Source organism: Bolinopsis microptera, chromosome 1 (genome assembly GCF_026151205.1).
Source record: "Bolinopsis microptera isolate Bmic1 chromosome 1, MBARI_Bmic_1.0, whole genome shotgun sequence".
In the NCBI taxonomy this organism is placed as follows: Eukaryota; Metazoa; Ctenophora; class Tentaculata; order Lobata; family Bolinopsidae; genus Bolinopsis; species Bolinopsis microptera.
The window spans coordinates 12,403,339-12,427,864 of record NC_087072.1 but is presented as its reverse complement, the minus strand read 5'-3'; the positions used below and the strand labels follow the sequence as shown (position 1 = coordinate 12,427,864).

The 24,526-nt window shown below is 37.3% G+C and overlaps 1 protein-coding gene and 1 long non-coding RNA gene across 3 annotated transcripts; one reads left to right on the top strand and one right to left on the bottom strand.

Moving 5' to 3' along the window:
- Window positions 1-1,101: 1,101 nt before the first annotated feature.
- LOC134826475 (ras-related protein Rac1-like) lies at window positions 1,102-2,338 on the bottom strand. The gene is made up of 4 exons (XM_063838858.1): window positions 2,156-2,338; window positions 1,933-2,049; window positions 1,677-1,779; window positions 1,102-1,528 (listed from the first exon to the last, which is right to left on the bottom strand). The coding sequence occupies exons 1-4, from the start codon at window positions 2,336-2,338 to the stop codon at window positions 1,374-1,376; spliced, it is 558 nt and encodes a 185-aa protein (XP_063694928.1). The 3' UTR covers window positions 1,102-1,373.
- A 5,301-nt stretch (window positions 2,339-7,639) lies between these two features.
- Window positions 7,640-19,387, top strand: LOC134826486 (uncharacterized). 2 transcript variants are annotated; one of them, XR_010161705.1, is made up of 4 exons: window positions 7,640-8,667; window positions 9,680-9,754; window positions 16,234-16,368; window positions 16,555-19,387. It is a non-coding gene; the product is annotated as an uncharacterized LOC134826486 (long non-coding RNA). The 2 variants fall into 2 exon arrangements; XR_010161704.1 differs by having other exon boundaries at window positions 7,640-9,754.
- The last annotated feature ends 5,139 nt before the right edge of the window (window positions 19,388-24,526 follow it).

Here is a 24,526-nt window from a genome sequence, read left to right as displayed (position 1 = left end):
AGGAGGGGTGCCTGTGCCAAAGAGATCAAGAATCTTAGGATACTCCATCAGAACATCTACATTGTACTGTATTGTAAACAAGGGCGGTCGAACTATTCGACGGCCCTGTAGAGGAATCTACAACCTTTACAAATTATAAGTCCACTAAGCAGCATTACAAAATAAAACACTTTTTCCTTGTTTTACTTCTGGTGTTTTTCTGGTGTTGAGCCCCAATTTTGCATACCAGCTCAAACAGTTCAATTAGTCCTACCACTTCCTTGGAGGAGATTTCCATATAGCCTGCTGCACCGATATCAGTTGCCATTGATTTCCCTTCTTCTGGTGATATTGTGCACAATTCCTGTCCTCTGAGGTCGATCTTAGAAGCGACCAAGATAGTTGGGATTCTAGAACAATGAAATCTCAACTCAGGCGCCCAGTGATTTTGCACCATCTCAAAAGCCTCGACAGTCCCAGAAACAACGAAAAGAATGATAAAGACATTTGCTCCAGGGTATGATAATGGCCGTAATCGATCAAAATCCTCACCTGTAACAGTGTCCACAATAGTTAAGCCAACAGGTTTTCCATTTGATTCACAGTGTGCAGGATCCCACCCCTATCAAAGCCATTATAGGCATCGTCATCTGCAGGAAATTCCTTTCTGTGGTATGTGAAGATCATGCTCGACTTTCCAACTGTCTCCAAACCAACAACAACTGTTCTGAGAGTGAGTGAAGATTTCTTAAACATAATCCTGACTTAAGAGAGTAGGAGGGATCATAAACAAAAGCAAGCTTACTGAATCACATTATCACCATGGTGTTTTAACAAGAGTAAATATAGGAAGACCAGAGAGCTAAGAAATATTTCAAGAATCTATACCTAGTAATTTTATCGTATAACAATCCCCCGAAGAGTGTTTGGATGTTATTGTAGTGTAAAAAGAATTTACAGTAGGATGCCACAACTTATTTTATTTATTTCTGTTTTATCTTTTAAAGGCAGGATGTTATAACACCAAGGAAAGCTTTAAATTCAAGTCATCAAAACACTAATATAATAATTTGAAAGCTACAAACAATATTATAACAACATTACTATAAACACTGAAAACTAAAATCTTTAAAATTTAATTACAAATAATAATTGAAAATTTCTGACTGAATAAACAAAAGGATTACAAAGTGGGAAACAAATTACATATTGCCTCTCTTCTCTGGTTTGATCAGATTTACGTTTTCTTAAGATGAAAAATAAAATAAAATTCAGAAAAGAGATATCCTTAAAAACATTCAACAATCAATAACATTAATAATCCCAAGATCAATATCATGCCTAATGCTGACAACCCTACTATACTGTACTAAAAAGTTGGTCCTCTTTTTAACTCATAATAAGGTGCACTTTTGTGTGGTCTTTTTTTCTGTAGTTGGATTCAGCACTGATTTTATCGCTCGATCAAAAACTGTTTTCAAATTTTCGCCAGTTAAAGCAGAACATTCAATATGATCTACAGCCTTGATTCTCTTCTTTACTTTTGCTCCTGCAAAAGGAAGCAATTAGAATATAGACTATGTTATAATATCAAATCAATCCAAGACAATATAATTGCTGATTCTTAGGCCTTAATTATTTGATTAAAAAACAGCCTATAGTCAGACACAAAGTACAACAAGTGGAGAATAGTTAACCTTCCTCTGTTGCAACAGTGGGGCCGGTGTAGCCTGGATCATCACGGAGGTCACATTTTGTACCAACGAGGATTTTAGGAGATGAAGGACGATGATGACTCACCTATCAAACAGATTATTTACAGTAATTATACAAAATTACAGAAAGAATAAAGCAAAATGAAAAACATGCTGAAAGTCCTTTCCTTTCTAAAACAAAAAGATTTTAATAACGAGGATGTAACACATGCTTTTCTAGATAAATAATTACTTTTACCTCCATGTTCCAGCATTCCTCGACATTTGCAAGAGATGCAGGTGCTCCAATGGAATAACATATCAAAAAGACATCAGTATCAGGATAGCTGAGCGGCCTCAATCTGTCGTAATCTTCCTGTGCAATACAAGTACAATCAAATTTTAAGCCATAACTCAAAAGTATGCAAATTAACTTTAGGAAAACACAATTTTTAGGAAAACACCATAAAAATTCGACAAACCTGCCCAGCAGTGTCCCAAAGTCCTAGATTAATCGGTTCTCCATCAACAACGACATTAACCGTGTAATTGTCAAAAATGGTAGGGACATACTCTCCAGGAAAAGAGGCAGTACTGTAAACGATTAGCAGACATGTTTTTCCCACAGCCCCATCACCAACAGCAACACATTTAAGAGTGCGCATTGCTATATTTGAAAAATCTCATGTTATTTTTTAAATTGTCTCATCAAGGTGAAGTATAAGAGTATTTCAGTATTTCAGAGGGTAACCAACACAAAATTAGAAACACAGAATCTTTAACAGCAAATTACACAAAAATTGTACCAATCCGTTATACAAAGAGTTGTAGTTCATTTTTACCAAATCAATGTCTAACCAGACCTCACAACCTCAACATTGAAAGATTACAGTCTTGAACACAGGTTGTAAGAAATAGTTCCCAATTAAGAATTTATAATGGATCCCTATTCACTATTACAATTTTTTAACTTTGTTTTCATCTTTCACTTGAAAGACAACTAAATGGCTTTTCTCGAAAAACAATGTTCTACAAGCCAATCTAAAAGCCTTTCTTCTTCGTTTGAAATTATTAACCTTGTTTAACTTATTTACATACTTTACTGGATGTATTGCAATGAGGCTACTTAAAGAACAAATTCCTGTTGATGTTTATCGCCGGTTTAGCAAGTCAAGTAGATCATGCAGACTTCTAAATCCTAAATTCTCAATGTCTAAGACCAAGAATAGTAATTTTGTTTTTAATGCATCCAAAATTTTAAATTATCTCCTTGATCATGATGTACCGTATCATATTTTGTCAATTTCACTATTTAAAAAGAGATTTAAGAACCTTTTGCTTCATATACAAAACCTAGGGCTAAATGGGGATCATGGATGGCTACCATGTAATCACGATATCTTCTCGAATGTATCAATTTCATAAAATAAGTTAATTTCAACTAGGGAAATATAAATTGAAGTTAATGTTTTGGGGACGTTTGTGTGTTTTTTGTGTGTATTTTATTGTGAGTATTTAAAACAAGATGGGGACTATAATTGTAACGGTTTAAGTGTATACGTCTTTATTAATGTTGCCTCCGATTTCACTACACTGACAACATTCACTTTTTATTTTTTGTGTTATTTTTTACTTGAGATCTCATATCATAAAATTTTACCATCGCGATACGGGTATTAATTTACCTCCCAGCGGTGAGACACCGCTTCCCTCCATCGCCATGTTTGAAGCTCTCCCATCATCTGTTCTACTTCAGAGGGAAGTGATTTATTTTATATTTTAAAATTGTTATTATTCCAGTATAACAAATAAATTTTCTAATCGTGTAAATCGTGTAAATCGTGTAAACATTTTGAGACCGTGAATAATTCCCGTGAATAAATCTTCGTGGAAAATTCTTCATCATTCTTAATTTGATATCAGCAGTTTACATTTCATTTAAGTAAATTGTAGATATTTCAATTATAATTAAAAGCTACAGTGGTATTTTGGATTTAAACAAAGCAACTACCTCCTCAAAAATTAAAAGCAAATGAATGTTTACTGGGCCTTTTTCACTTTTCACTGTCAAATTCAAATCCCTTGGCCTAAATTTATAATATTCCAATTTTAAGATTTTGATACATTGGTCCCATGAATTTTAAATTTTTGATACGAGCGTGCTATACTACTGCTAAAACAATTTACATTCGATCTATTCGAATGTAATTATGCTTCTCGCAACAATCAGCGAAATGCGCTACTGTGCCTCGCCGAGCTACAATGAATTGACATCGTCAATTAAATCGAACCTAAATAATTTAATGTATTTTCAAACGCTGCTTTTTAGGTTTATTACCTACCAAGACGCGTGCACCGAGTTGGGCTCGTCGACGGTCTTTACTTGGCACGCCAGTCCCTGTGCCCGGCGCTCTTTTCTACGTGAGAGAAGTGAGCAATTAAATAAACTAGCAAGCTAAGTAATTGTAGCGCGATGCACTACTGGGCCGCACCGCGCATCTTTTCGGTAGATCGGCGCGCGGCGGGATGCACCACTGGGCCTCGCCGAGCTGCGAAGGATTGACATCGTCAATCGTGAATCAAACTAGGTAACGATGGTCTTTACCTGGGGACTTGCTCTAACCAGAGCCCTCTCGCTTGCAGTAGCGCGCGGCCGCCGTAGGCGGCAAACTTGTGAAACAAGCGCGTCACGCAGTACGCGTATACACATGGCTATGTGAACCTGGGGACCTCAGGCTATTATGTTCATTAACATAGAATAGAGATTCGGCGAAATGACAGGCTGAGGGCGGCCCAGTAACGTTACCTAGGGACCTCAGGCTATTATGCTCATTAATAGAGATTCGGCGGAATGCAATGACAGGCTGAGCGCGGCCCAGTAAAGTAACGATGGTCTTGGAACAAATATTTTACGACAAGTACCCTGTATTTTACTAATTCGGCTTTTACTAATTCGCTCGCCCAAAAATTTCACGTGACTTTGGTTTTTATGGTTTAACAGCCGTACACAGTACGAAACGGTTTAACATCATACATAAACCCTAATATATCCCAACCCTAACCCTATCCATACCCTTTACCACAACCTTGACCCTAACCCGAGCCCTTAACAATCGAATTCATGTTTTATTTGTCATACGTTGTATGACCCGCCGCGCACGAAGTGCGCGGCTCCCCCTGTCATGTATCGTCAGGACGAATATATAGTGAAACGACCGTGGGGGTCGCAACGTGATACAATGTTTTATTAGCCTGTCACGTGACCAAAACGGTTTTTTGCCCATAACTCTCCAGGGAAGTATTTTTACGCACTATGTCATGGGGGTGATTCGGAATCAGCGTCCAAAAATACACCGATTTAGATCAATTTCATACCCAAAGGATTTGTAAACGGATCTGTAAATGATAGTCATTTTTGGTATGTTTCGAACGAAGTATTAGGAAAGATTTGTATCACGTTGCGACCCCCACGGTCGTTTCACTACTTTATCGTCCTGACGATACAGGGGGAGCCGCGCACTTCGTGCGCGGCGGGTCATACAACGTATGACAAGGAAAGATTGAGGGCTTAAATTATGCTAATATGCCGCGCACTCGTGCGCGGCGGGTCATACAATGTATGACAAGGAAACCTTACTTTTATGTTTTACAAGACGAACATGTTGCAAAAAACCGGAAGTCGCTATTTCTTTTACTTTTGAAGTTAGGCCCTGGCCAGTAAGGTTTTCTGGGTATCACCCGTTAAACTCTGATTCCGAATTCTACTCCATATTATACATATGGTTAAAACACTCCCCTGGCAACATATCTGATATCAGCGAAAAACTGTCTTGATCACGTGATACCACTTTACACTCGCTCTAACCAAAGCCCATGCGCTTATATTACAGTGCAGTGTTAATTGACGATGTCAATTCATCGCAGCTCGGCGAGGTACAATAGCGCATTTTGCCGTGTAATATTGTTTTGACTTTGTATCACGTCGTGACCCACTTTATCGTTTTTACGCTACAGGGGAGCCGCGCACTCGTGCGCGGCGGGTCATACAACGTATACAAATTCTATTCAGAGTGTTCCGTCATGGTGATATTACGAAATCCTTATTAATATTAGAGGCCATTCTATTTCTACTGCGTGGGTTTGACTATTAAGTTTCTATAATTTATACTTATACAGTAGTATAAAGGAGGTGGTTGGTTGTAGCGCGATGCACTACTGGGTCGCGCGCGCGCATCCAATAGTGCTTCTCGCAACCACAGTAGTGGAAATTCCAACATTCGAACTGCCAAAAAAGTGGCAGTTCAACTCGTTAGATCGCGTATTAATTTTACTTCAATTTGGAGTCGAGCGCTACGTCCTAGCATTATATATAGCTCGTTTCCAAACGAAATTTTCATTTCCTCAATTTGTCCGTCGATTAAGTTGGTATTTGTATTGTGGATCGTGCATCTGTATTCTGTTTATTTATCTTCAATTTAATTAAATGGTTGCTTTCCGTAACTGGTAACAGTACACTAGTACGTTTTTCTTTAGGTTATTCTTACACAAGAAAGAGTTTAAACTTCAATACTAAGTTTCATGGTAATATAATCAAATATTTATTAACACCGATCATCGGTATATACCCATTATTGGTATCAAAGCCGTATGTTGAGCTGGATATCAAAAAATGTAAACCTGAAAGGCTGTAATTTTGTATTCGTTTAATTGTAGAACTAGGAACAACAACTTGATTGTTAGCAAGAGATTTGAGTAATTATGACCCTTCAAAGAATTTTAAAGAACCTTCCTAGTTGAGTAGTTGCTAGTGCTTTGACAGAACAGTCGTGATCGCTTTATTAGAACTTGAACAATTTGATAAGTTTTGTAGTTTAGAACACGAGCTAAAATCTTTATTGAAAGGGCTGATTGATGACTTCAGTGAAAAGGCTGATGATTTCAGTGAAAAAGCTGGTGACCTAGTGAAAGTGCTGATGATAAACAGGGATTCCTTCGGGACAATCGGGAGCATGTAAGATTATATCCAAAGTTTGTTGAGCTGGGGTGTGCCAATGGGGTGTGTCTGGGTGTCAAAAATCTTCAAGGTGGGTGCTACTTGTGATGAACTCTAGAAGGATGGGATGGTAATACTCGGTCTGGCCGATCTTCGCCACTTCAATAGATATTGGGTCGGCAATTTTGTGAGTGAGTGATTTTATAAAGACATGGATACAAGGATACAAGGATACAAAGGATACAAAAGTGATAATTACTTTACTGAGTACACAATAGTTGTAATTCTGAAATAATTTAGGTTACACAATTCTAATTATTTACAAGTGTGTAGGGATAATTTAGAAATGTTATATAATGCTAGTTTTAGAAAAATAGATAAATCGAGTTTGTATGGTTCAATTTTATTTTAAGGTCCTATAGCATTATGCACTTGCCAGTATTTGAGTGGAAGTCTGGGCTCTTATAATAGGCTGTATAATGTTCGTTCACAGAGAGAAATGAATGGATTGCTCTTGCTGTGGCAGTGAGTGTGGTAGGATCTAAAGTTTTGTTGGAGAGCAAACCGACTAGGTCAACAATGTTTTGGGGATGGAAATTGAATTTTTCCCTAACTGAGGAGTAGAGCAAACAGTCAATCAATACGTGACTTTCGTCCTCAATAGGCTTGAGCCCTTTGCTGAAAAAGCAGTAGGTGCACCAACGTTCTTCACTTGGTACAAGGGGGGTTTCGTATCTGCAACTTTCAATGTAGAGGTTGTGGCAGCTGATACGAAACCTTGTCAGACTTTTTCGAACATCAGGTATTTTGATAATTCGTAGATATGCCTCTTTTTGACGTAGTCTAATACAGAGGGTGTCAAGAGCAGAGAAGGTCTTAGCAGTACAGTCTGGATATTTCTTGACATAGGTAGAATATGCAGGGCTAATATAATAACATACTAAAAATAGATCAAAATAAAGCTAACAAAAGTTTTTGTCAAGTTTAACAACAATAATATCGTCAGATTCACTACAAGGCACACAGGAAACACCTTTTCTTAAATCATTTTCAGCAAGAATGCAGACCCCTCCTGAGCGAGAGTTTTTGCGGTTGCTATTAAAGGAAAGGTATCCTTCGATTTTAACCTGCTTCTTAGTTTCTTGGAGACACAGAATGTTTGCTTGTTTGAGGATTGTCAGAAATTCGTTATTTTCAAATTTGTTAGATCCGTCTCCTGTACTGTCCTGAATGTTCCAGGACATTACAGCGACTTGATCTCGTGAGGCTTGTTTGTTTTTGAATTTTAGGGTTATTCTAGCGCTCTGTAGAGGGCTGCATTCTATGGGATCTCATACCAAAGGCACGATAAAGGCCAAGTTTTATGTTAACACAAAGTTTTTTAGACCGTACTCTGAGACATGACGTTGGTCTTCCTTCAGTGGGTTAGGAGAGTCTTGGGATGACCCGGCAGCAGAGATGGCACGGGAAAAGTTTCCAGTGTTGTTTACAGTGAAGAGGCGCCGGTATAAGTCACTTAGTTCTCTTTTAGTGAACTTTTATAAACGTTTCCTTCGTGTCTTACGTAATTACCAAGAATGTTGATTCACGATGTCAGGCCCAGTGGTGCATCTCGCTACAACCAAGAATGTGGCTTGGAGATTGGTTAATTTGTCTTATGGTTATTTTTAGATTAACTAACTATACTAGCATGGATTAACCTGAATTTGTGTGCTCGTTTACATTTTGTTGTGATTTGTACTTCCATTTTTATTGACACTGCAGCATAGGATTAGTGCTATAGTTTATAGTGTGTGTAATTTACGATGTTGCCCACGTAAAACAACATACTGAAATAATATCCAAGGTTGATAGGACTTAATAACTACCACATTTACAGGAAGTATGGTAATACATTCTTGTCAGCTGTCTGGGCAAATCTTCTCTCGCAGAATTGGATTACAATTGAATGTCTTTTATCTCTCACTTCTAACGATGTCGCAATCAGGCTAGACTGCACAGGTAAGATTTGAAGTGATAATGAGATTCAATTAATAAATTTTAGATTGCAGCTTGATATCACTAAGTATTTACATTGTGCACTGTAGCAAGGGTAGAACTTATGAGAATGCTATCCTTGCACTATATTATTATGGGTTCATCAAAGTTCGTATCATGATTTTTCACAAAAACCTACCACTCCCTCTTCCTTGATGAGAAGTAGATCCATCTGGAACAGTGAGCTACTTCTTCCCTACTATCCCGTACTAGCCTACTCAGCTCTCTAAAAACTGTTAACAGATTCCAGGTGCTAAAACTTTAAACGCAAAATTATAACAGCACCATTCTTGCGCTTTAATCTCAGTCTGCTGTAAGACTGCTGTACAGGTAGAGTTTTTACTCGTATGATTCAGCAATCTGTTTTTTAGATGGTACCGTTACCTCCCGCCATAAGACTGTGCCGTCTTGGTGACCTTGAGAATATTATAAGGCCCGATATATGACAACACTATCCAATATCGAGACCCACTCAGGATCCCAAACCACGACTCCTTTCGGTCGTCTGTACCTGCTTTTTCCCTCCCAGCCTAGCAGTCAATGAACTGTCTTCCATCGCTGGCCTTGTTTTTATTTAAGTGTTCACTCGGCGCTCACAAGATAACATGTTCAGAGATCTGTTGCAGAACCTTGTCGTGCCGTCATTTATATACTCCTCGACTAAGAGCTACTTTACACCTACAGCTTAAATGTACTAAATGGTACCCATCCTCTCCTCACATTACTTGTACTTACCATCCTCATCTTCACCATAGAGGGGGTTAAAAGGGTGCCTAGCATGAACGTGTGTCGAACTACATTGCGTGTACCCTTAATTGAGACAGAATTTTAATAAATCAACAAATTCTTAGAATTTAAAAAAGTAGATTTCAATAAATTCCATTCTATGGCATTTAATGCAATCTACTTTTTAAAAGATGAGAATTGGTTTCAATTTCTAGAATATCACGAAAATGTTGACTCAAAACTGTTTCAGGAAGCTATCAATAGTCTCAAGATATGACATAATTTGGCAGAATGATAGTACTTTGAAGTCGAGTTCTCGATACAGGTATTATAATTAGTTTCTATTGACCGTTTTTGTAGTCTTAACTTATTTTTATTTGTTATTATCACTCCCTTGTCTGTGAGAGTCTCTAAGTTTCGATGGAGAATGTTAGGACATATCTTAAGAGGACAGGAAGACTCACCAGCATACACCTCTATGTTATTTGCTATAAATTCTGATATTTTTATGGAAGGGAGACGGGGTAGACCATGTTTAAACTTATTAGATGTTATTAGAAAAGACTTGACTAGTAGAAATCTTGATATTAGACTTAAGAATTTGACTGATTTCGAAGACCTTAGATTTTTAGCGTTAGATAGGGAGGAGTGGAAGAAGTTAGAAGATGGTTGATGTTTTTGTTTTTCTTTTTTATGCGTTTTGATATCTATAAGGTGCCTAGGATGCTCTTTTAAAGAGATATTTCGTACTTTGAAAGATTTACTACTACTACTACTACTACTATTATACGATCAATTAAAACCTAGCAAACCAGACTTCTTTATGTGCTAAAAGTTACTTCAACCTTAATAAAAGCAGCACTGTGGCAGATATCCAGTTACATTTTTTCCAGCCGTTAATCAATCCTTCTTTAAACACGGAGTCCTGTGTCGTAAAAGAGATATTTCATGATTTACTTTATTCCATGATATCGTAAAGTCTGTTATTACAGAGATAATAATCTGCCAATATAATTTGGTTCTAAGTCTATAACTGCTATGATCTTAAGCTCACAATTGGTTTTAAATCTTGAATCTTCTCGTGAGCTGAGCTTGATCTAGGTTAGGCGGAACTGTCCAGCAGCCGACTAAGTCTATAGTTATATAACTGTGTTAACAGAAATATGTTTGACTAAATTTATCAGATTTAATATTAAAACCCTGTTCGGCCCTTGTAAAATCTGAAGTTGGTTATTTAAATTTAGCCGGTTTATGACCGTTTTAAAATGTGTTGGATGGAAACGTGATGCATCACTCAATGTATAGCAAACGTTTGCGGTGTTATCGTTTCAGGCTGGTTAGCCTTGATTGTCATATATAACAGGAACCATCGATCAAACCATCGGAAATGGTTTGAAGGAAGAGATTGGCGAAATCTATTATCTACCCTCAACCTCAACACCAGTTTAAAGCGCCTTGCTTCTTCTTGCAGATCAAGCTATTAAGAACAAATACAGCTGATGTTCTGTGCACAATCAGGCTTTTCTAACTGGGCCCATCAGATCACAATTGAGACTGTCTTGCAATCCACTCAGGGGGCTGTCCTCTTAGGTCGATAAGCCCAGTAAGCCTTTACTGGGCCGGATATTGATACTCAATTTATCTTAGTTATAGTTGCAAGTAATATAACTCATTTTCTAAACGTTTCGTAAACTTTAATCAATTACAGTGTGGCCTCTTTTTCACTGAAAAGACATCATCAGATTTCATTGCATTAATCTGGGAACAATTTTGGTGTGATTTAAAGTATCCTACAAATTGGTGTTTATATTATATATATTACTGTTTCGACTTTTGTAAAATTATTGTAATCTATACTAGTTTCAACTATAATAGTGAAATAGAGGGGGTGGCCAGTGTCCACACCCTCTGTAATTGATTAAAGTCTACGAGACTTTCAGAAAATCTTAGTTCGGCACAGATCTATCATTTCTGAAATTTGTGTGTAATTCGGAGATAAATTGAACAACTTGTTAATGCAATGGGCAGTTATTATCGGCCTATTTACTATCTTACCATGTGTAAACGGAATGTTCTAGCAGACTGTATTTTCTTACACACACACACACGCACATAAGCTAATCAGAATCTCTGGAATGTTGCTATGATATGTTTTGATACTGTAGGTATATTATGCGTTACTAGCCGATCTCCCGATGGAGTTTTGGTTGCCATGGCAATACATCATTATGATACAGAATTTCTTGACGCAGTTATAACTCAGTCGTGTACGGTACGGGCGGTGATTTTATGATAGGTAAGATCTACTTTTTTCAGCATTTGCGGTATGACCAGTTCACACGTATATTTCCGCAGACGCAAGTACAACTTAGCATAAAATTATGTCCAATTATTCTACGTATAACCAATTATCTACACCGACTTATGTCTAAATATGAATGAAATCGAGAAAACCAAATATTATGTGTTAAATCCCGGAGTGCTTAGTTCTCACGGCAGTATAATCATGATCCTGATAGATATCGAAGTCTCCTTAAATGATCGTCTCTGCTACTTAATAGATCTGGATTGTCGTAGAGAGGCGATTTGTTTACTTTTAAGGGGAAGGTTCTGCTCAGTAGGAGAAAGATCTTAGTATTATGGAACACTTGCAACGCTTGTTACTCCTTGTTACCCCCATTTGAAGGTTTTATTTATTTTCTGAACGAAAGCTTTCAAATAACCTCAGATTGCCTTAGATTTAGAACCGAAGGATCAAAATATATGTTGCTTGTTGCTCGTCATAATGTAAAACATCAATTTTGAGTAAGAAGGAAGTGTTAGTGAGTTCTGAGACCATTTGATCGACATTTTGTCCCGGCCGGTACCGGGCCGGGATTACCTCCATCCCGGCTGGGACCGGGATGAAAATGAAAACCTGGCCGGGATCAGCGTCATACCGGCCGGTTCCGGGAGCGGTACCGGGATTTTTCCAATATTTCTCCGTTACTTCTTTAGAATGACAAACTGAATTATGTTTATATAAGTCAAAACTGACACAGAACTCATATTTGTGATCTGGTATTGGTTACTTAAGGACACGTTCATATGAGTTTGAGGATATTGGTAAACAAAAATGATAGCGTTTTCGACGATAGTGGCTTAATTTTGACATCTATTAACCTAGCACGTTCAGAAGTTCTGAACATTAGCGAGGTAACCCATACTCCCATATGCACTGCTCAGAAAGAAAATCTATTGTTGTTAGGCACTATAATGGTTCAAATGTCACATTTTGTGTGACTTAGTTAACTGCAGTTGTCTAATTATCATTCCTTGGTCTGAAATATAGTAGATTAGGTTAATCTAACAATTATGACACAACATTGGTTAAAGGGCACGGATCGAACGGTTACAAGGCAATATTAGGGTAACTTTGTCACACTCAGAATACCATACCTCTATTCTATTGTGAGGTGTCCTCAAAAACCTTTTAACTCATTATTTGATAGTTGATCTACCAATCATAGCCCTAAAATATGTTGTGTCGAATAGTTAGCTAATACAGGCACTTGGTTATTGGGAAATGAGGTTAATTCTGTCACAATATATGGAATTTTAAATTTTGGGCGAATTATTTATATCTGATTTTGGTTTGAAAGGCGGGAAAACTTTACATGATGACAATGTAGTTGATGCAAGTTAAGATCAGTTGATGTTTACATTGTCACAAAAATAGGTAAATAGGTTAAAAACAATGATTATAGAATGAAATAGTCTGTCATAATAACTGCACTTGGTTATTTGGAAATGAGGTCAATTCTGTCACAATATATGGAATTTTAAATTTTGGGCGAATTATTTATAACTGATTTTGGTTTGAAAGGCGGGAAAACTTTACATGATGACAATGTAGTTGATCAGTTAAGATCAGTTGATGTTTACATTGTCACAAAAAATGATACGAAATCGTAAATAGGTTAAAAACAATGATTATAGAATGAAATAGTCTGTTATAATAACTCTCATAATAACTGATGTGACAAAGTAAACATGTCTTGTCCCTATTTTGAAGATCTATATATTCTTTGACTCTATTAGAATTCAACATTCTTTCAGAAATCAATCGGTAGAATATTGTCCAGAACATCAGAGCTCAAGTTTAACAATTTTAGGTTACATTTTTCAAAGTCACTAAAAATGTGACAAAATTAACTTTTCCTGCCACAACAAACAAAGTAAACATGTCTTGCCTCTGTTTTGAAGATCTATAACTCTATTAGAATTCAACATTCTTTCAGAAACGATTGGTAGAATATTGTCCAGAACATCAGAGCTCAAGTTTAACAATTTTAGATTAATTTGTCAAAGACGCTGAAAATGTGACAAAATTAACTGTCCCTGCCCCAACAATATCAAGATAGTGTGTTAAAATTGGCGTAGTATGCTTTAATGCCTATATCAATCGATCCAAACTACGAAAAAGATCGGTTAATCTGATGATTATTACTCTTATAATAATTACTGATGTAACAAAGTAAACATGTACATGTCTTGCCCCTATTTTGAAGAGCTATACCTCTATTAGAATACTATGTAACTTTATCATCAATCAACTAGTTATTTTGCCAGCAAGGAGCTAACAGAATTATAATAATTTTGTTGTGACGAAATTACCCTATTTTTGACCATGTTGCGGTAGTTTAATTGTGACACTGTTAACATATTATGGGACTGTTAACATATGGGACCCCATCCTTCCTAAAATTGCCAAATCCTTAAAGTCCAGACCAGCTGGCATTTCCTTCTCAACCTCAACAGAAGACTAAATTTTTATTGACATTGTAATGTAATTTTCACTTTCCCACCCACACCTCCCCCACCCTCCATCCCTGACACCACTCAATCACATATAAGCATTGTCCACCTCATCACATTCAGCTGACGACGATTAACACATGTTTATTGAAAGCTTCTACAAGTTAAATCATCGTATCTCTTATATGTTTCTAACCCAACTCCACTCAGTTTCACTGTTAACATATTACCACCGGATAATGATTTATGTGACTTGTGCGTGGTACTAGCAGTGTTGTTTGATCCATAGTACATAATATAAGGGGTTTAAGCTGGTATATCATTATTTGTTCAATTTCACACATGTTCAGATATCATCAAGATTATGTGACAAAGTAAACTTGTTTGTGCCTTCTGTGTTTTAATTCCTTACGACTATATGATATAATAACAATTCCTAGCACTTCCAGGGCATCAAATAAACCTACACTACTCAGCATTGCTTATCAGGGTGCCCTAAACATTGTTCAAATGTTTTCTTAAATGTGTGACAGAGTAAACCTGAGTGCACCATCTAACGAAAAAAGTCTTCAAATATGTAGGTAATGGTTATATGTACCCATCCAATCAATTGGACACTCAAAAATTTGGTCAAAAACGGCAGCAAGGGGTCCATATTTACTCCGTCACATGTTTATAATGTGACAATGTAACCATTTCCGTGCCGGCCGTATTTAAGCGATATCTTATCACCTGATTAAGATATGGTTAAGTGACAAAGCTAGCCTAGAGGATGAGACGATTATCCTAACCATCAAGGGTTTGTGTTATTTCATAGTGTGACAAAGTCAACTACACTGTGCCTTTTAATAGGGTCACTTATATTTACCAATATTCTCAAACTCAAATGAACGTGTCCTTAAACTAATTTAATTGAACATGGAGTTTGACGTTGGAGCTTTATACTTTACAGTTTAAATAACCTTACCTGAATAATTAAATAGGGTGAATACTGAATAGCATTTATTAATGCTTTATTTACCCGGAGAACTCTGTTTTACTTGTCCCTCGGTAACACAAGACCGTGAGCCGTGACACTTAGTCACAATAATTAAGTCATGAGTCATATTTCTAGCATTTTCCATTATTCGTAAACGAAAATATAAAATCGACGTCATGAAACCCATGATTATTTTAAACCTAGATTGACTCCAGTCTCCATTGTTCGATGATTTCATCAAAATTTTTTAGGAAAATGTTAACAGATTTGCGAATTTTGGACTCAAATTTACGTTGAAAAAAAAACTGAATTTATTTTGGAAAAATCCCGGCTGAAATCCCGGCTAAAACCAAAATCCCGGCCGGTACCGGTACAAAATTGCCGAATACCGGCCTTAGTGGCTCAGTTGGTTAATCCGGGCCTGGTATTGCTTGAGGTACCAGGTTCGATTCCCGACTCTGTCACTAGCCGTGGGGTGAGCGTCGTCGACGCTCAGCTAAGGATCCTGAGTGGTCTATGCAGCCCCCCGGTCCACTCAGCCAAATACTCGAGAAATCGGGTGTGAGGGTTAAATGAGGAGCTGCCCATTGCAGCAAAGTCTCGGGCGAAGAAAGTACGGTACACACTACCTTAACCGTCACTGGCCTAACGTATAATTGAATCCTTCGGCTTCCTGCAATTGGCTGGTTACACACTTGTGTAACAATGTGGCTGTTGGAATGTCCGAAGTAAAATAAGTGTTGAGATTTTTTTTAAAATTCCGGCTGCGCCGGTATCCTGGTCGAGCCCTGTCTGACGCATAATTTTATCTATTTCTCGTGCAATTTTAGGTCAGACACAGTCATCAAAATGAGTTAATAAGAAGGTTTAAATTATAAGCAATTACAAACAATTGGGACTATCATTGTTTATGAGTACATATTATACGTCTATTAGGTGTTAATATAAGACACGTTAGTGTATTCCTGCATTGTACTCAATAATTTAACAAGTAGTATTATATAACAACCATATTTCTGTTTGTACAGGGAGCTGCTGGTAAACTACCGTCGCTATACATGGACTATGACTACAGTCTACAATCCTACTCTTTTAACAAATTACATACATATATTGAGAGGACTACTTCATCACAAGCAAAAAAATTGCCATCGGTAAATAAGGTAGGTTCATTTAACTGACTTCGTTAAATGAGTTACATATTTCCACACAAATTACGTGCAGTTGCTCGTGTGCGGTTACTTCTGAAAACTCTGTTTGGAGTTTTCACATAAGTAAATTTGCCGATAATACAATTTTACTCATTCTGGGCATATTACCTATATTATCATAATACAAGTATTTTTCAGGTCTGTCTTCTATAACCACGATGAAAAGAAAAGCTGGGCGAAAACATTTGAGACTGCAGAACTGGAACACTCTTTATTTGAAGACAGTGACTGCTGAGCTGTATCAAATCTATTAGCATCATTGCAACTTCGATCAGAAACATAATTTAAAAACTATGGCAATGGAAGTCAGCCGATGTCAGAGTAAAAGCCAGCCGAAGTCCCGGGGTTGTGAAATTTGCATAAAGGGTAGGCAGCGGCAGCTCTCCTAGCATCCCCCCGCTTGTCTGGAGTCCTAAACTTCTCAATCAGGCTAGTAATTGAATATAGTCCATTTTAGATTCACATTTTACCTTATAACTTTAAATTGTTATCATTGATCCATTCTCTCCCTCTGATCTTTATTGGTACTTAATTTACCCGCAGACAAGTTTAACTCCCCTCTGCCCGTCTCTATTTTCAGGCCGTTACATTCCATTTTACGGGGAATGTCTGATGACTGCTGCCTAGTACCCTGATTGCCATCCTGATCATTTGGTGTAACTTTGTCCATTGATGCAAGCTAACCCAACCCCACTTCTACCTACCTTCATCACTGAATTTCTTCTCAGTGCCTTTCAAGAGCAGAAAAAATCACATTCTCTCCCTCATTAATGACAATGAAGAAGACTTCAAAGATGCCATTGAAATCCTTCTGGAAGATCATCCGACAGAACCCCTTACCACTCCCTCTACAGAGTCCTTTCTCACTCCCAAACCTATATCACCGTCAACTTCTCCTGAGCCTAAGCATTTTTCGGATCTTGTGAAACACGTCTAGCTTGACCTTCCAGAGCCCCTGGTTGATGGGGTAATGAAAGAACTTATAACGATGAAGACCGCACAACAGTAAAGAAAGTAAAGACCTTGTGGCTGAGTCCCCGCAATGATTCGTATAAGTATGGAAGGGTGGTCAACTAGCCCGAGCCGATCAACGAGTTCCCCAAAATTGTCGAGCTGATGAACCTTGTTAACAGCAATAAGGCCACCTCTGGAAACATGACAGCCTGTCTTGTCAGATGTATGTCCTGTAAAGGAGCTAACCTGAACTACCATGACGACAACGAACCATTGATTGATCAGGACAGTGACATTTGTACGGTGTCGTTCGGTGCAGCAAGAACACTGGACTTTATAAGGAACGACAACAACCCTACAGGCAGGAAAGGTACCCCTTCTTCCCCAGAATTATCTGTGCCAGCGACAGACCAGTCTCTCAATATCATGAAGTCTGGTTGTCAATCCAGACTACTGCATAGAATTCCTCCGGGTGGTGTTAGATACAGTCTTTCCTTTAGGAACCTAACTGACCCACACCACTCCTACCTCTTCTCGTCCTTCTCCTCATCATCCTTCTACCCGTCCTCATCATCCTCCCCCTCCTAACACTGGCCTCCCGTTAGCCCCCCTAAGAAGAAGATCATACTCCTCGCTGGAGATACTTCGAGCGACTGGAAATATAAAACCCCACCAAGGGTGAACAGACAGTTTTCAAAGTCGCTATAAGTATAAAGGGTGGTCGCAAGATTGATGCTGTATTACACTTAATCGAGCAATTTGTGAGACCACCCTGATTTAGAGATTAAGAAACTGTTTGTGTGTGTAGGAACTAACGACATACGATACTGTCAGACTGGCATTATACACCTTAAAAGCCCTCTGCAGAACTTTATGTCCAAAATTAAATCCTTAGCTCCCTCAGCAAATATCTTTGTCCAGTCCCTTCTCCCTATACCTGCTAACGGTAACCCCCAAAGGCTCAAAGGAGAACAAAATGTGGTCTCTATGAACAAATTACTCTTTAGTCTTTGTTCCAAATTTAAATTATTTTACCTTGATGTCTTTAGTAGTTTCCTTAGTTCATGGGGCGACAGGAACTACCAGTTATTTCCTAAGTATAGTCTAGAATCGAAGAAGTGGGATATTCACGCCAATGCTAGTGGTATGGGTGTGTTAGCAAGACACTATATCTTTCTCATTCACTCAACATGGTTTAATCCGTTGGGTTACTAAGATCGGTATAAGTATGATTCACATTTTCTTAGATAAATTATTTAGATGTAATAAAAAGTAAATTCTGAGTGATAGATACACCTGGGTAAAACACGACCGTGACATTGCTACACATGGGAATAAAATTAAATGACCAGCAACACTGCATATGAACCGGGAAGTTAAATTCTGTTGCTCGAAAAGTTTGTGGTAAAAGAAAAGTTTGCTACGTGTCTGTGTTGTCCAAGTTATGTTCACCCATTGGATTATTTGTCAGTTCACTAATTGTATATCTGTATATTTTGTTATTTCGTTGGATCTATCAACACGTGTGGATGCAGAAATTTCAACTCTAGATATCATACTAACCTACATAAGTTTAATTGTCTCGCAGTCTCGTGTGTAAACGACGATTTGATTAGGAAAACTTATACGGAGGAGATATAGGTCATGATTTAATATGATAATGAATAATTCACACGCCATTTCAATTTAGGTAACAGGACATCTGTCTGACAGCACTATTTCCTTGTGTTTGAAGTGATATCTCAAATTTGGCACATAGAAACTCGCTCAAACTTACACAGATTATCCGTCCTCAAACCATCATACTTAATGGAAAGTTTCAAGAAAATCGTACAGTAGGATACGAATAAACTATTGTCCGAATAACCTATTTTCTGAGTCGGACAGATGTCGCCCAATCAGTTTAATGTGGTTACCGTCTCTAAAGTTGGCACGAGAGTTATTAATCTCCTATCTAACATCTATTCGAAGTCAATCCTGTAAACTGATACTCCTTTTTTAGTAATTTATACATGTGTTGTCTCCTTCTGATTTCCAGACTATTACCGGTCACGCTAAATTATAATGACATCAATGTGTCTAAAGAAATCGGTGGCATCACTCAGTAAACTGCGCGTCTTTGGCGCGTGTCTTGTTGGAATGCATCAATCCGTATGCAGATCGGCGAGATGCGAAGGATTGACATCGTGAATCAAGTGGTTGGCAGAACCACCTGTATTTAATCGCTATTGTTAGAATAGTATTCTATTTCTACCTATTCACAAACTTTATAATGTCATTTTATTTAAATATCACTATGATTTTAGCTAATCTACAAGCACTTACCTGGGGACCCCAGGCTATAATGTTCACAAACATATAATAGAGATTCCACCGAATAAAGATTCGGCGGAATGACAGGCTGCTCAAATTGCCTATTAAATTCGATCATTAAATCGATTCAATGATTTCTCTCCTAACAACAGACTAGGCATTAGTGCCATAATATATTTGATTTTGTTGCCATCACAAATATACATATATCAATACAGTAACAAGTAGTATATTTTGTGAACTCTCGCTTAATTAAGAGTCTATTTTATTTGGCAAATTATTTGCAGCTGACAAACCTGATAGTGATAATGAACACACCTGGCTCAGATTTGTAATCTTTGACAATAAAAGGGTAATTTTTCTTTGCCAATTATACATAGTGTACATAACTATTGACTACATGTGGTAAGCCAGTTTCTGTGCAATTCGAAATCGCATTGATTAATATTTTATTTTTGTTATTTTTTATTTTTCTCAGATTATGTTAGTGTCCAATAAAACATGACCAGTTTTTACAAAGAAGTTCGTTTCACTGCTCATACTATTTGAAAATCACTCAATTTCTCCTGGATAAAAGATTCTGTCTGGAGATCCAATAATATAAGGGGTACAGAACTATGCGGATAGAAACACTTGACTCTCCTTCAGCTGCTATCTTAACGGGTGATACTCGTAAAATATTTGTTCCAACTCGGCGCACGTCCTGGTAGGTTATAAACCTACATGCTACAACTGCTATCCAATATGAAGGAACTTGATTTTCACGCAACAATTGGCTCACTAGGCCATCTCAAGTACAAATCTGGATTTGTGCATATGCAGGCGAATTATCAATTATTGTCAAGATACAATTCAGAATACAATTCTATGAGAAATTGTCCAGGTTTTGCGGGTGAATAGTTTCTTGTATGATTTGAGCAGCCCATTTTGTGAATAAAAACACACTGTCATGAGAATTTTAGGGGGACTTTGATATTGTGGGGTTAGCTGTTTATTGTAGCTTTGTAGGATTTGAAAAACACGTAAATTAGAGCGATTGCCTTATTGTAACCGCCGACAGACATATACCGTTCTTAACTCAGCTCTGATGACCACTTCAACCAACTACTCGGACATCGAATTCGGCATACAGAACAATGCAGAGAGATACTTTTTGGCGTCTTACTATTTATTTGGCGTCCTGTCATCCCTAATAGGAGATACTCTAATCTTAATTGCATCGTTCCAGAGGGACGCTTTCAAAATTAACAAAATCTTAGTCACAATAATCCAGCATATTGCAGTCTCTGATTTAATATAAACTATCTCTGACCTTGCTCCTGCTGCTATCTCCTTGCTGGCCAACTCGTGGGTCCTAGGAAAAGCACTTTGCTATGTTAATGTATACGTCAACTACCTCGCTTTCCCAGCTGGCATGTCTCTCATCGCAATGCTCACTACAAGCAAGTTCCTGATACTCAGATATCCTCTCCGAGCAGCAAGTTGGTCAACAAAACGAGCCCATCAAGTTTGCAGCTTAATTTGGGCTTACACCCTTATCTTTCCAATACTCTTCCTCGCTGTAGACAAGGATGATGTTCACTTTGACTACCGAGTTTACAACTGTAACTACGGTTACAACTCTGATGCCTGGAAGAAAATAATACCGATAATATTCTTTATATTCGGTATAGTTCCAAACATAATCATCGTCACCACTACAGTTCCTATACTGAAGTACCTAGTTGATGCAGGGAAATCTGCAAGACGAGTTGGCGGAAGTGTTCCATGGCAAGGAAACCTCACTGTAGCCCTCACTGCTGTTGTCTACTGCATCTCTACCTTACCTTTCACTGTTTACCAAATCACCATCAGCTGCATGAAGGATCCCTCCGAGTTATTTATTATTTTTTTCTTCTTTAAATTTTGCACTTTCTTGTTGATGATAAATGTTGTGGCCAACTTTGACATATACGTTCTGACGATCAGAAGTTTCCGGCAATTCCTCCTTTCCAAAACTCGTTCGGTTGTTTCGCTACTAGTCTCGTTACAGAACCCGACCATAACATCCACAGCAGGTAAGTTAGTCAACTAATTAACAATTATCCAACTATTTATAACTATTTCGTCAACTTTCAAGCAATGGACCCAGTACCCACAGTGAGGAATCCTGATCAAATATATTTTCAGCAGGTGATAACCAAGGAAGGAAAACAACTGACAAGAAAAACAACTCACCGCCTAACCAGACCTCACTACAGAACGCTGGGAACATTGCAGGTTTTTAAAATTACCGTTAAAAAAAATTAATTTAAGTTTGGTTGAATATTCACAATACAATACAGACTGTATTTTCTAAAAATCTAACTGATAAAACACTTGTTGAATGAGTTATGGATAAATAATAATAAAATGACATATTGTATAACTTATTCCCTGTAGATAAAGACAACGGAGGAATCATGCCTGATGAAAAGGCGCCATCTAACGAAACCTTGGTTTGAAGCATTTTGGTATGTTGCCAGGTAAATTCAAGAGAAGACATTAATTAACTTAAAATTCCTCCACTCCAATAGCTAAATGTGGCATTTACTAGAAACGAGAACATTTATTTCTAATGGGAATTCGGAGGAGGTATCCATGAGTTTGTGTTAGATTTGAGAGCAATTAAGTGGCAAATATGTATCCTTGTCTGGCTGAGTGATTGCAGGATAGAATCGATTTTTGGAATCAGACTTACAGTTTGAATACTCTAGACTACAATTTCGTAGGGGTATCCCTTGACCTCAATAATGACATTTCAATTTAAGTTCGTTAAATCTTGTATTAATCCCTTTCGGTGTTTTTATCTAATATTTCTCATGACGATTTCCTATTTGTGCACAGAAAGTTTATGTGAATATTAATTACTAATCTGTGCCTATTTGTGCGAATTTTAAGTATTGATAATTATGATATTTGAATTTGATCATTGAACCCGGTATCTGATCTCTCGGGATATTTAAAATATTGTTGATTGTGAATTTCTAACCATACCATCGATTTTGTCAAATCATGTCAAAAATAATGTTCGTGTTCAATATATTTGACCAGTTTTGACAAAAATGTTCGTTTCACTACTCAAGTACTCAAACTGCGCGCTAATAATAATATAAGTAAATATTATTATGTTGCAGAATGTCAATTTTATATTAAGATAATAACCAATCCAAGTTAAAGCTTTGCAATGAAATAAATTTACTATTTACATCAATTCATGTCCCACAATAGTAAATATGTATATAATATAATTCGAACAATTGAAAAAAATCAAATCGGCGGGCGAAAGATCCGTTTCATGATAATATGTACAAAACAACACCAATAATATATTAATAAAATTCGACCTGTTACTCACCTTTTTCAAATCATTCTGCAAATTAAAATTTGATTAATATATAAGATAATCCTCTAATTTGATTAATAAGTTCTCTTCGAAGCAACTTTAATTATTTCGATCGACAGAATGAATTGGTAAATCTGGATAAAACTTTAAAACTGGCTTGATATAAAAATTAACTTCTATCATTTGATAAAACATACATTTTTAATGATTTATTGGTTCAAGAAACTCAAGGATTGTCAGTAAAATTAAACAAATGGAAATGATCGCGAACATGTTGCGACATAAATACTTGACAGTCTATATTTCCACTTGTTACACATTGTTTACCTGGGGACCCCAGGCTATTAGTATTATATTTATGTTCATAATCATAGAATAAAGATTCGGCGGAATGACAGGCTGAGCGCCGCCCAGCTAATCGACAGTCGGCAGAATACAGTACCTTGACGTTTAAAACATTACTATTTGTCGCTGTTTCACGGAACCAGTTTCGTAAATCACGCCCTCAATCCTCATTTGAACAAAAATAAGAATTTCTTAGAGTTGGGAAAATTAAATAGTGTAGAAAATTTACATGTAAATGTTATGTATAACAGTCTGCAATCACCGAACAATGATATTAATTGACGTATCGCAGTATAACAAAATAAGCATTTCAGATCTGGTAAACAAATCGTTTAAGTTTAAAACGGCTACCCAGTACCCAGTGTAGCGGTACTTAAGAGTACATTCTTCTGCATGTGGAGTTAAATATGTTTTATATGTATAAAACTTGAATATGCAGTGTAAATAGTTCAGAAAGAGAACGACCATCAATAACCACATGAAGCTACTAACGTGTATAATAATATCCCAAACTTAACTGTAATATTGTAATAGTATAATAGTATCTAAATATCGGAGGACTTGTTCCTTTCGTTTGTACTACGCCATGCACTTCGTTTGTAGTTGTACAAGGGGTCGTTCACATATTACGTAATGAGCTGAGAGGGGGGGTTTCCGAATGATTACGCTAGTGTCATTTTGACACAATAGCTATGTGTAAAACTGATTACGGAGGGGGGGGGGGGGTAAAAATGTTCCAAAAGAATGATAACGTAATATGTGAACGACCCCCAAGTACTTAAATGTTTTGACTCACGTACTGTAGTTCGACACGCAATTTAGTTCGACAACTTAAGTTTACCAGAAATCACCCCTGTCGACCTTCGGTACGTGTCGAACTAGAGTCCAGGTAACGTACTCTAGTTCGACAAATAGTTTCTGCTTGTGATCCAAGGGCTATTGCCGGGTCGTTATCATAAGTTCACATGGTTAAATGGCAGGTGCACGAGATCAGAAATTTCAAAACGTTTAGGTAATCTTAAAAATTATTTTCTGATATCAAGCAACCAGCGGTTGGAAATTTCAGAACCATTCAGTATAATCAATAATATTAACTGTCATTCTCCTTTTGGTTTTTGGTTTTTGGTTTTGGTT

Coding starts and splice junctions, on each gene's coding strand:
- LOC134826475 (XM_063838858.1), bottom strand. CDS start 2,338: ATGCGCACTCTTAAATGTGTTGCTGTTGGTGATGGGGCTGTGGGAAAA. Junction 1,780..1,932: donor AGGAATGCTGGAACATGGAG/GTAAAAGTAATT, acceptor TCTGTTTGATAG/GTGAGTCATCATCGTCCTTC. Junction 1,529..1,676: donor CACTGTTGCAACAGAGGAAG/GTTAACTATTCT, acceptor TTCCTTTTGCAG/GAGCAAAAGTAAAGAAGAGA.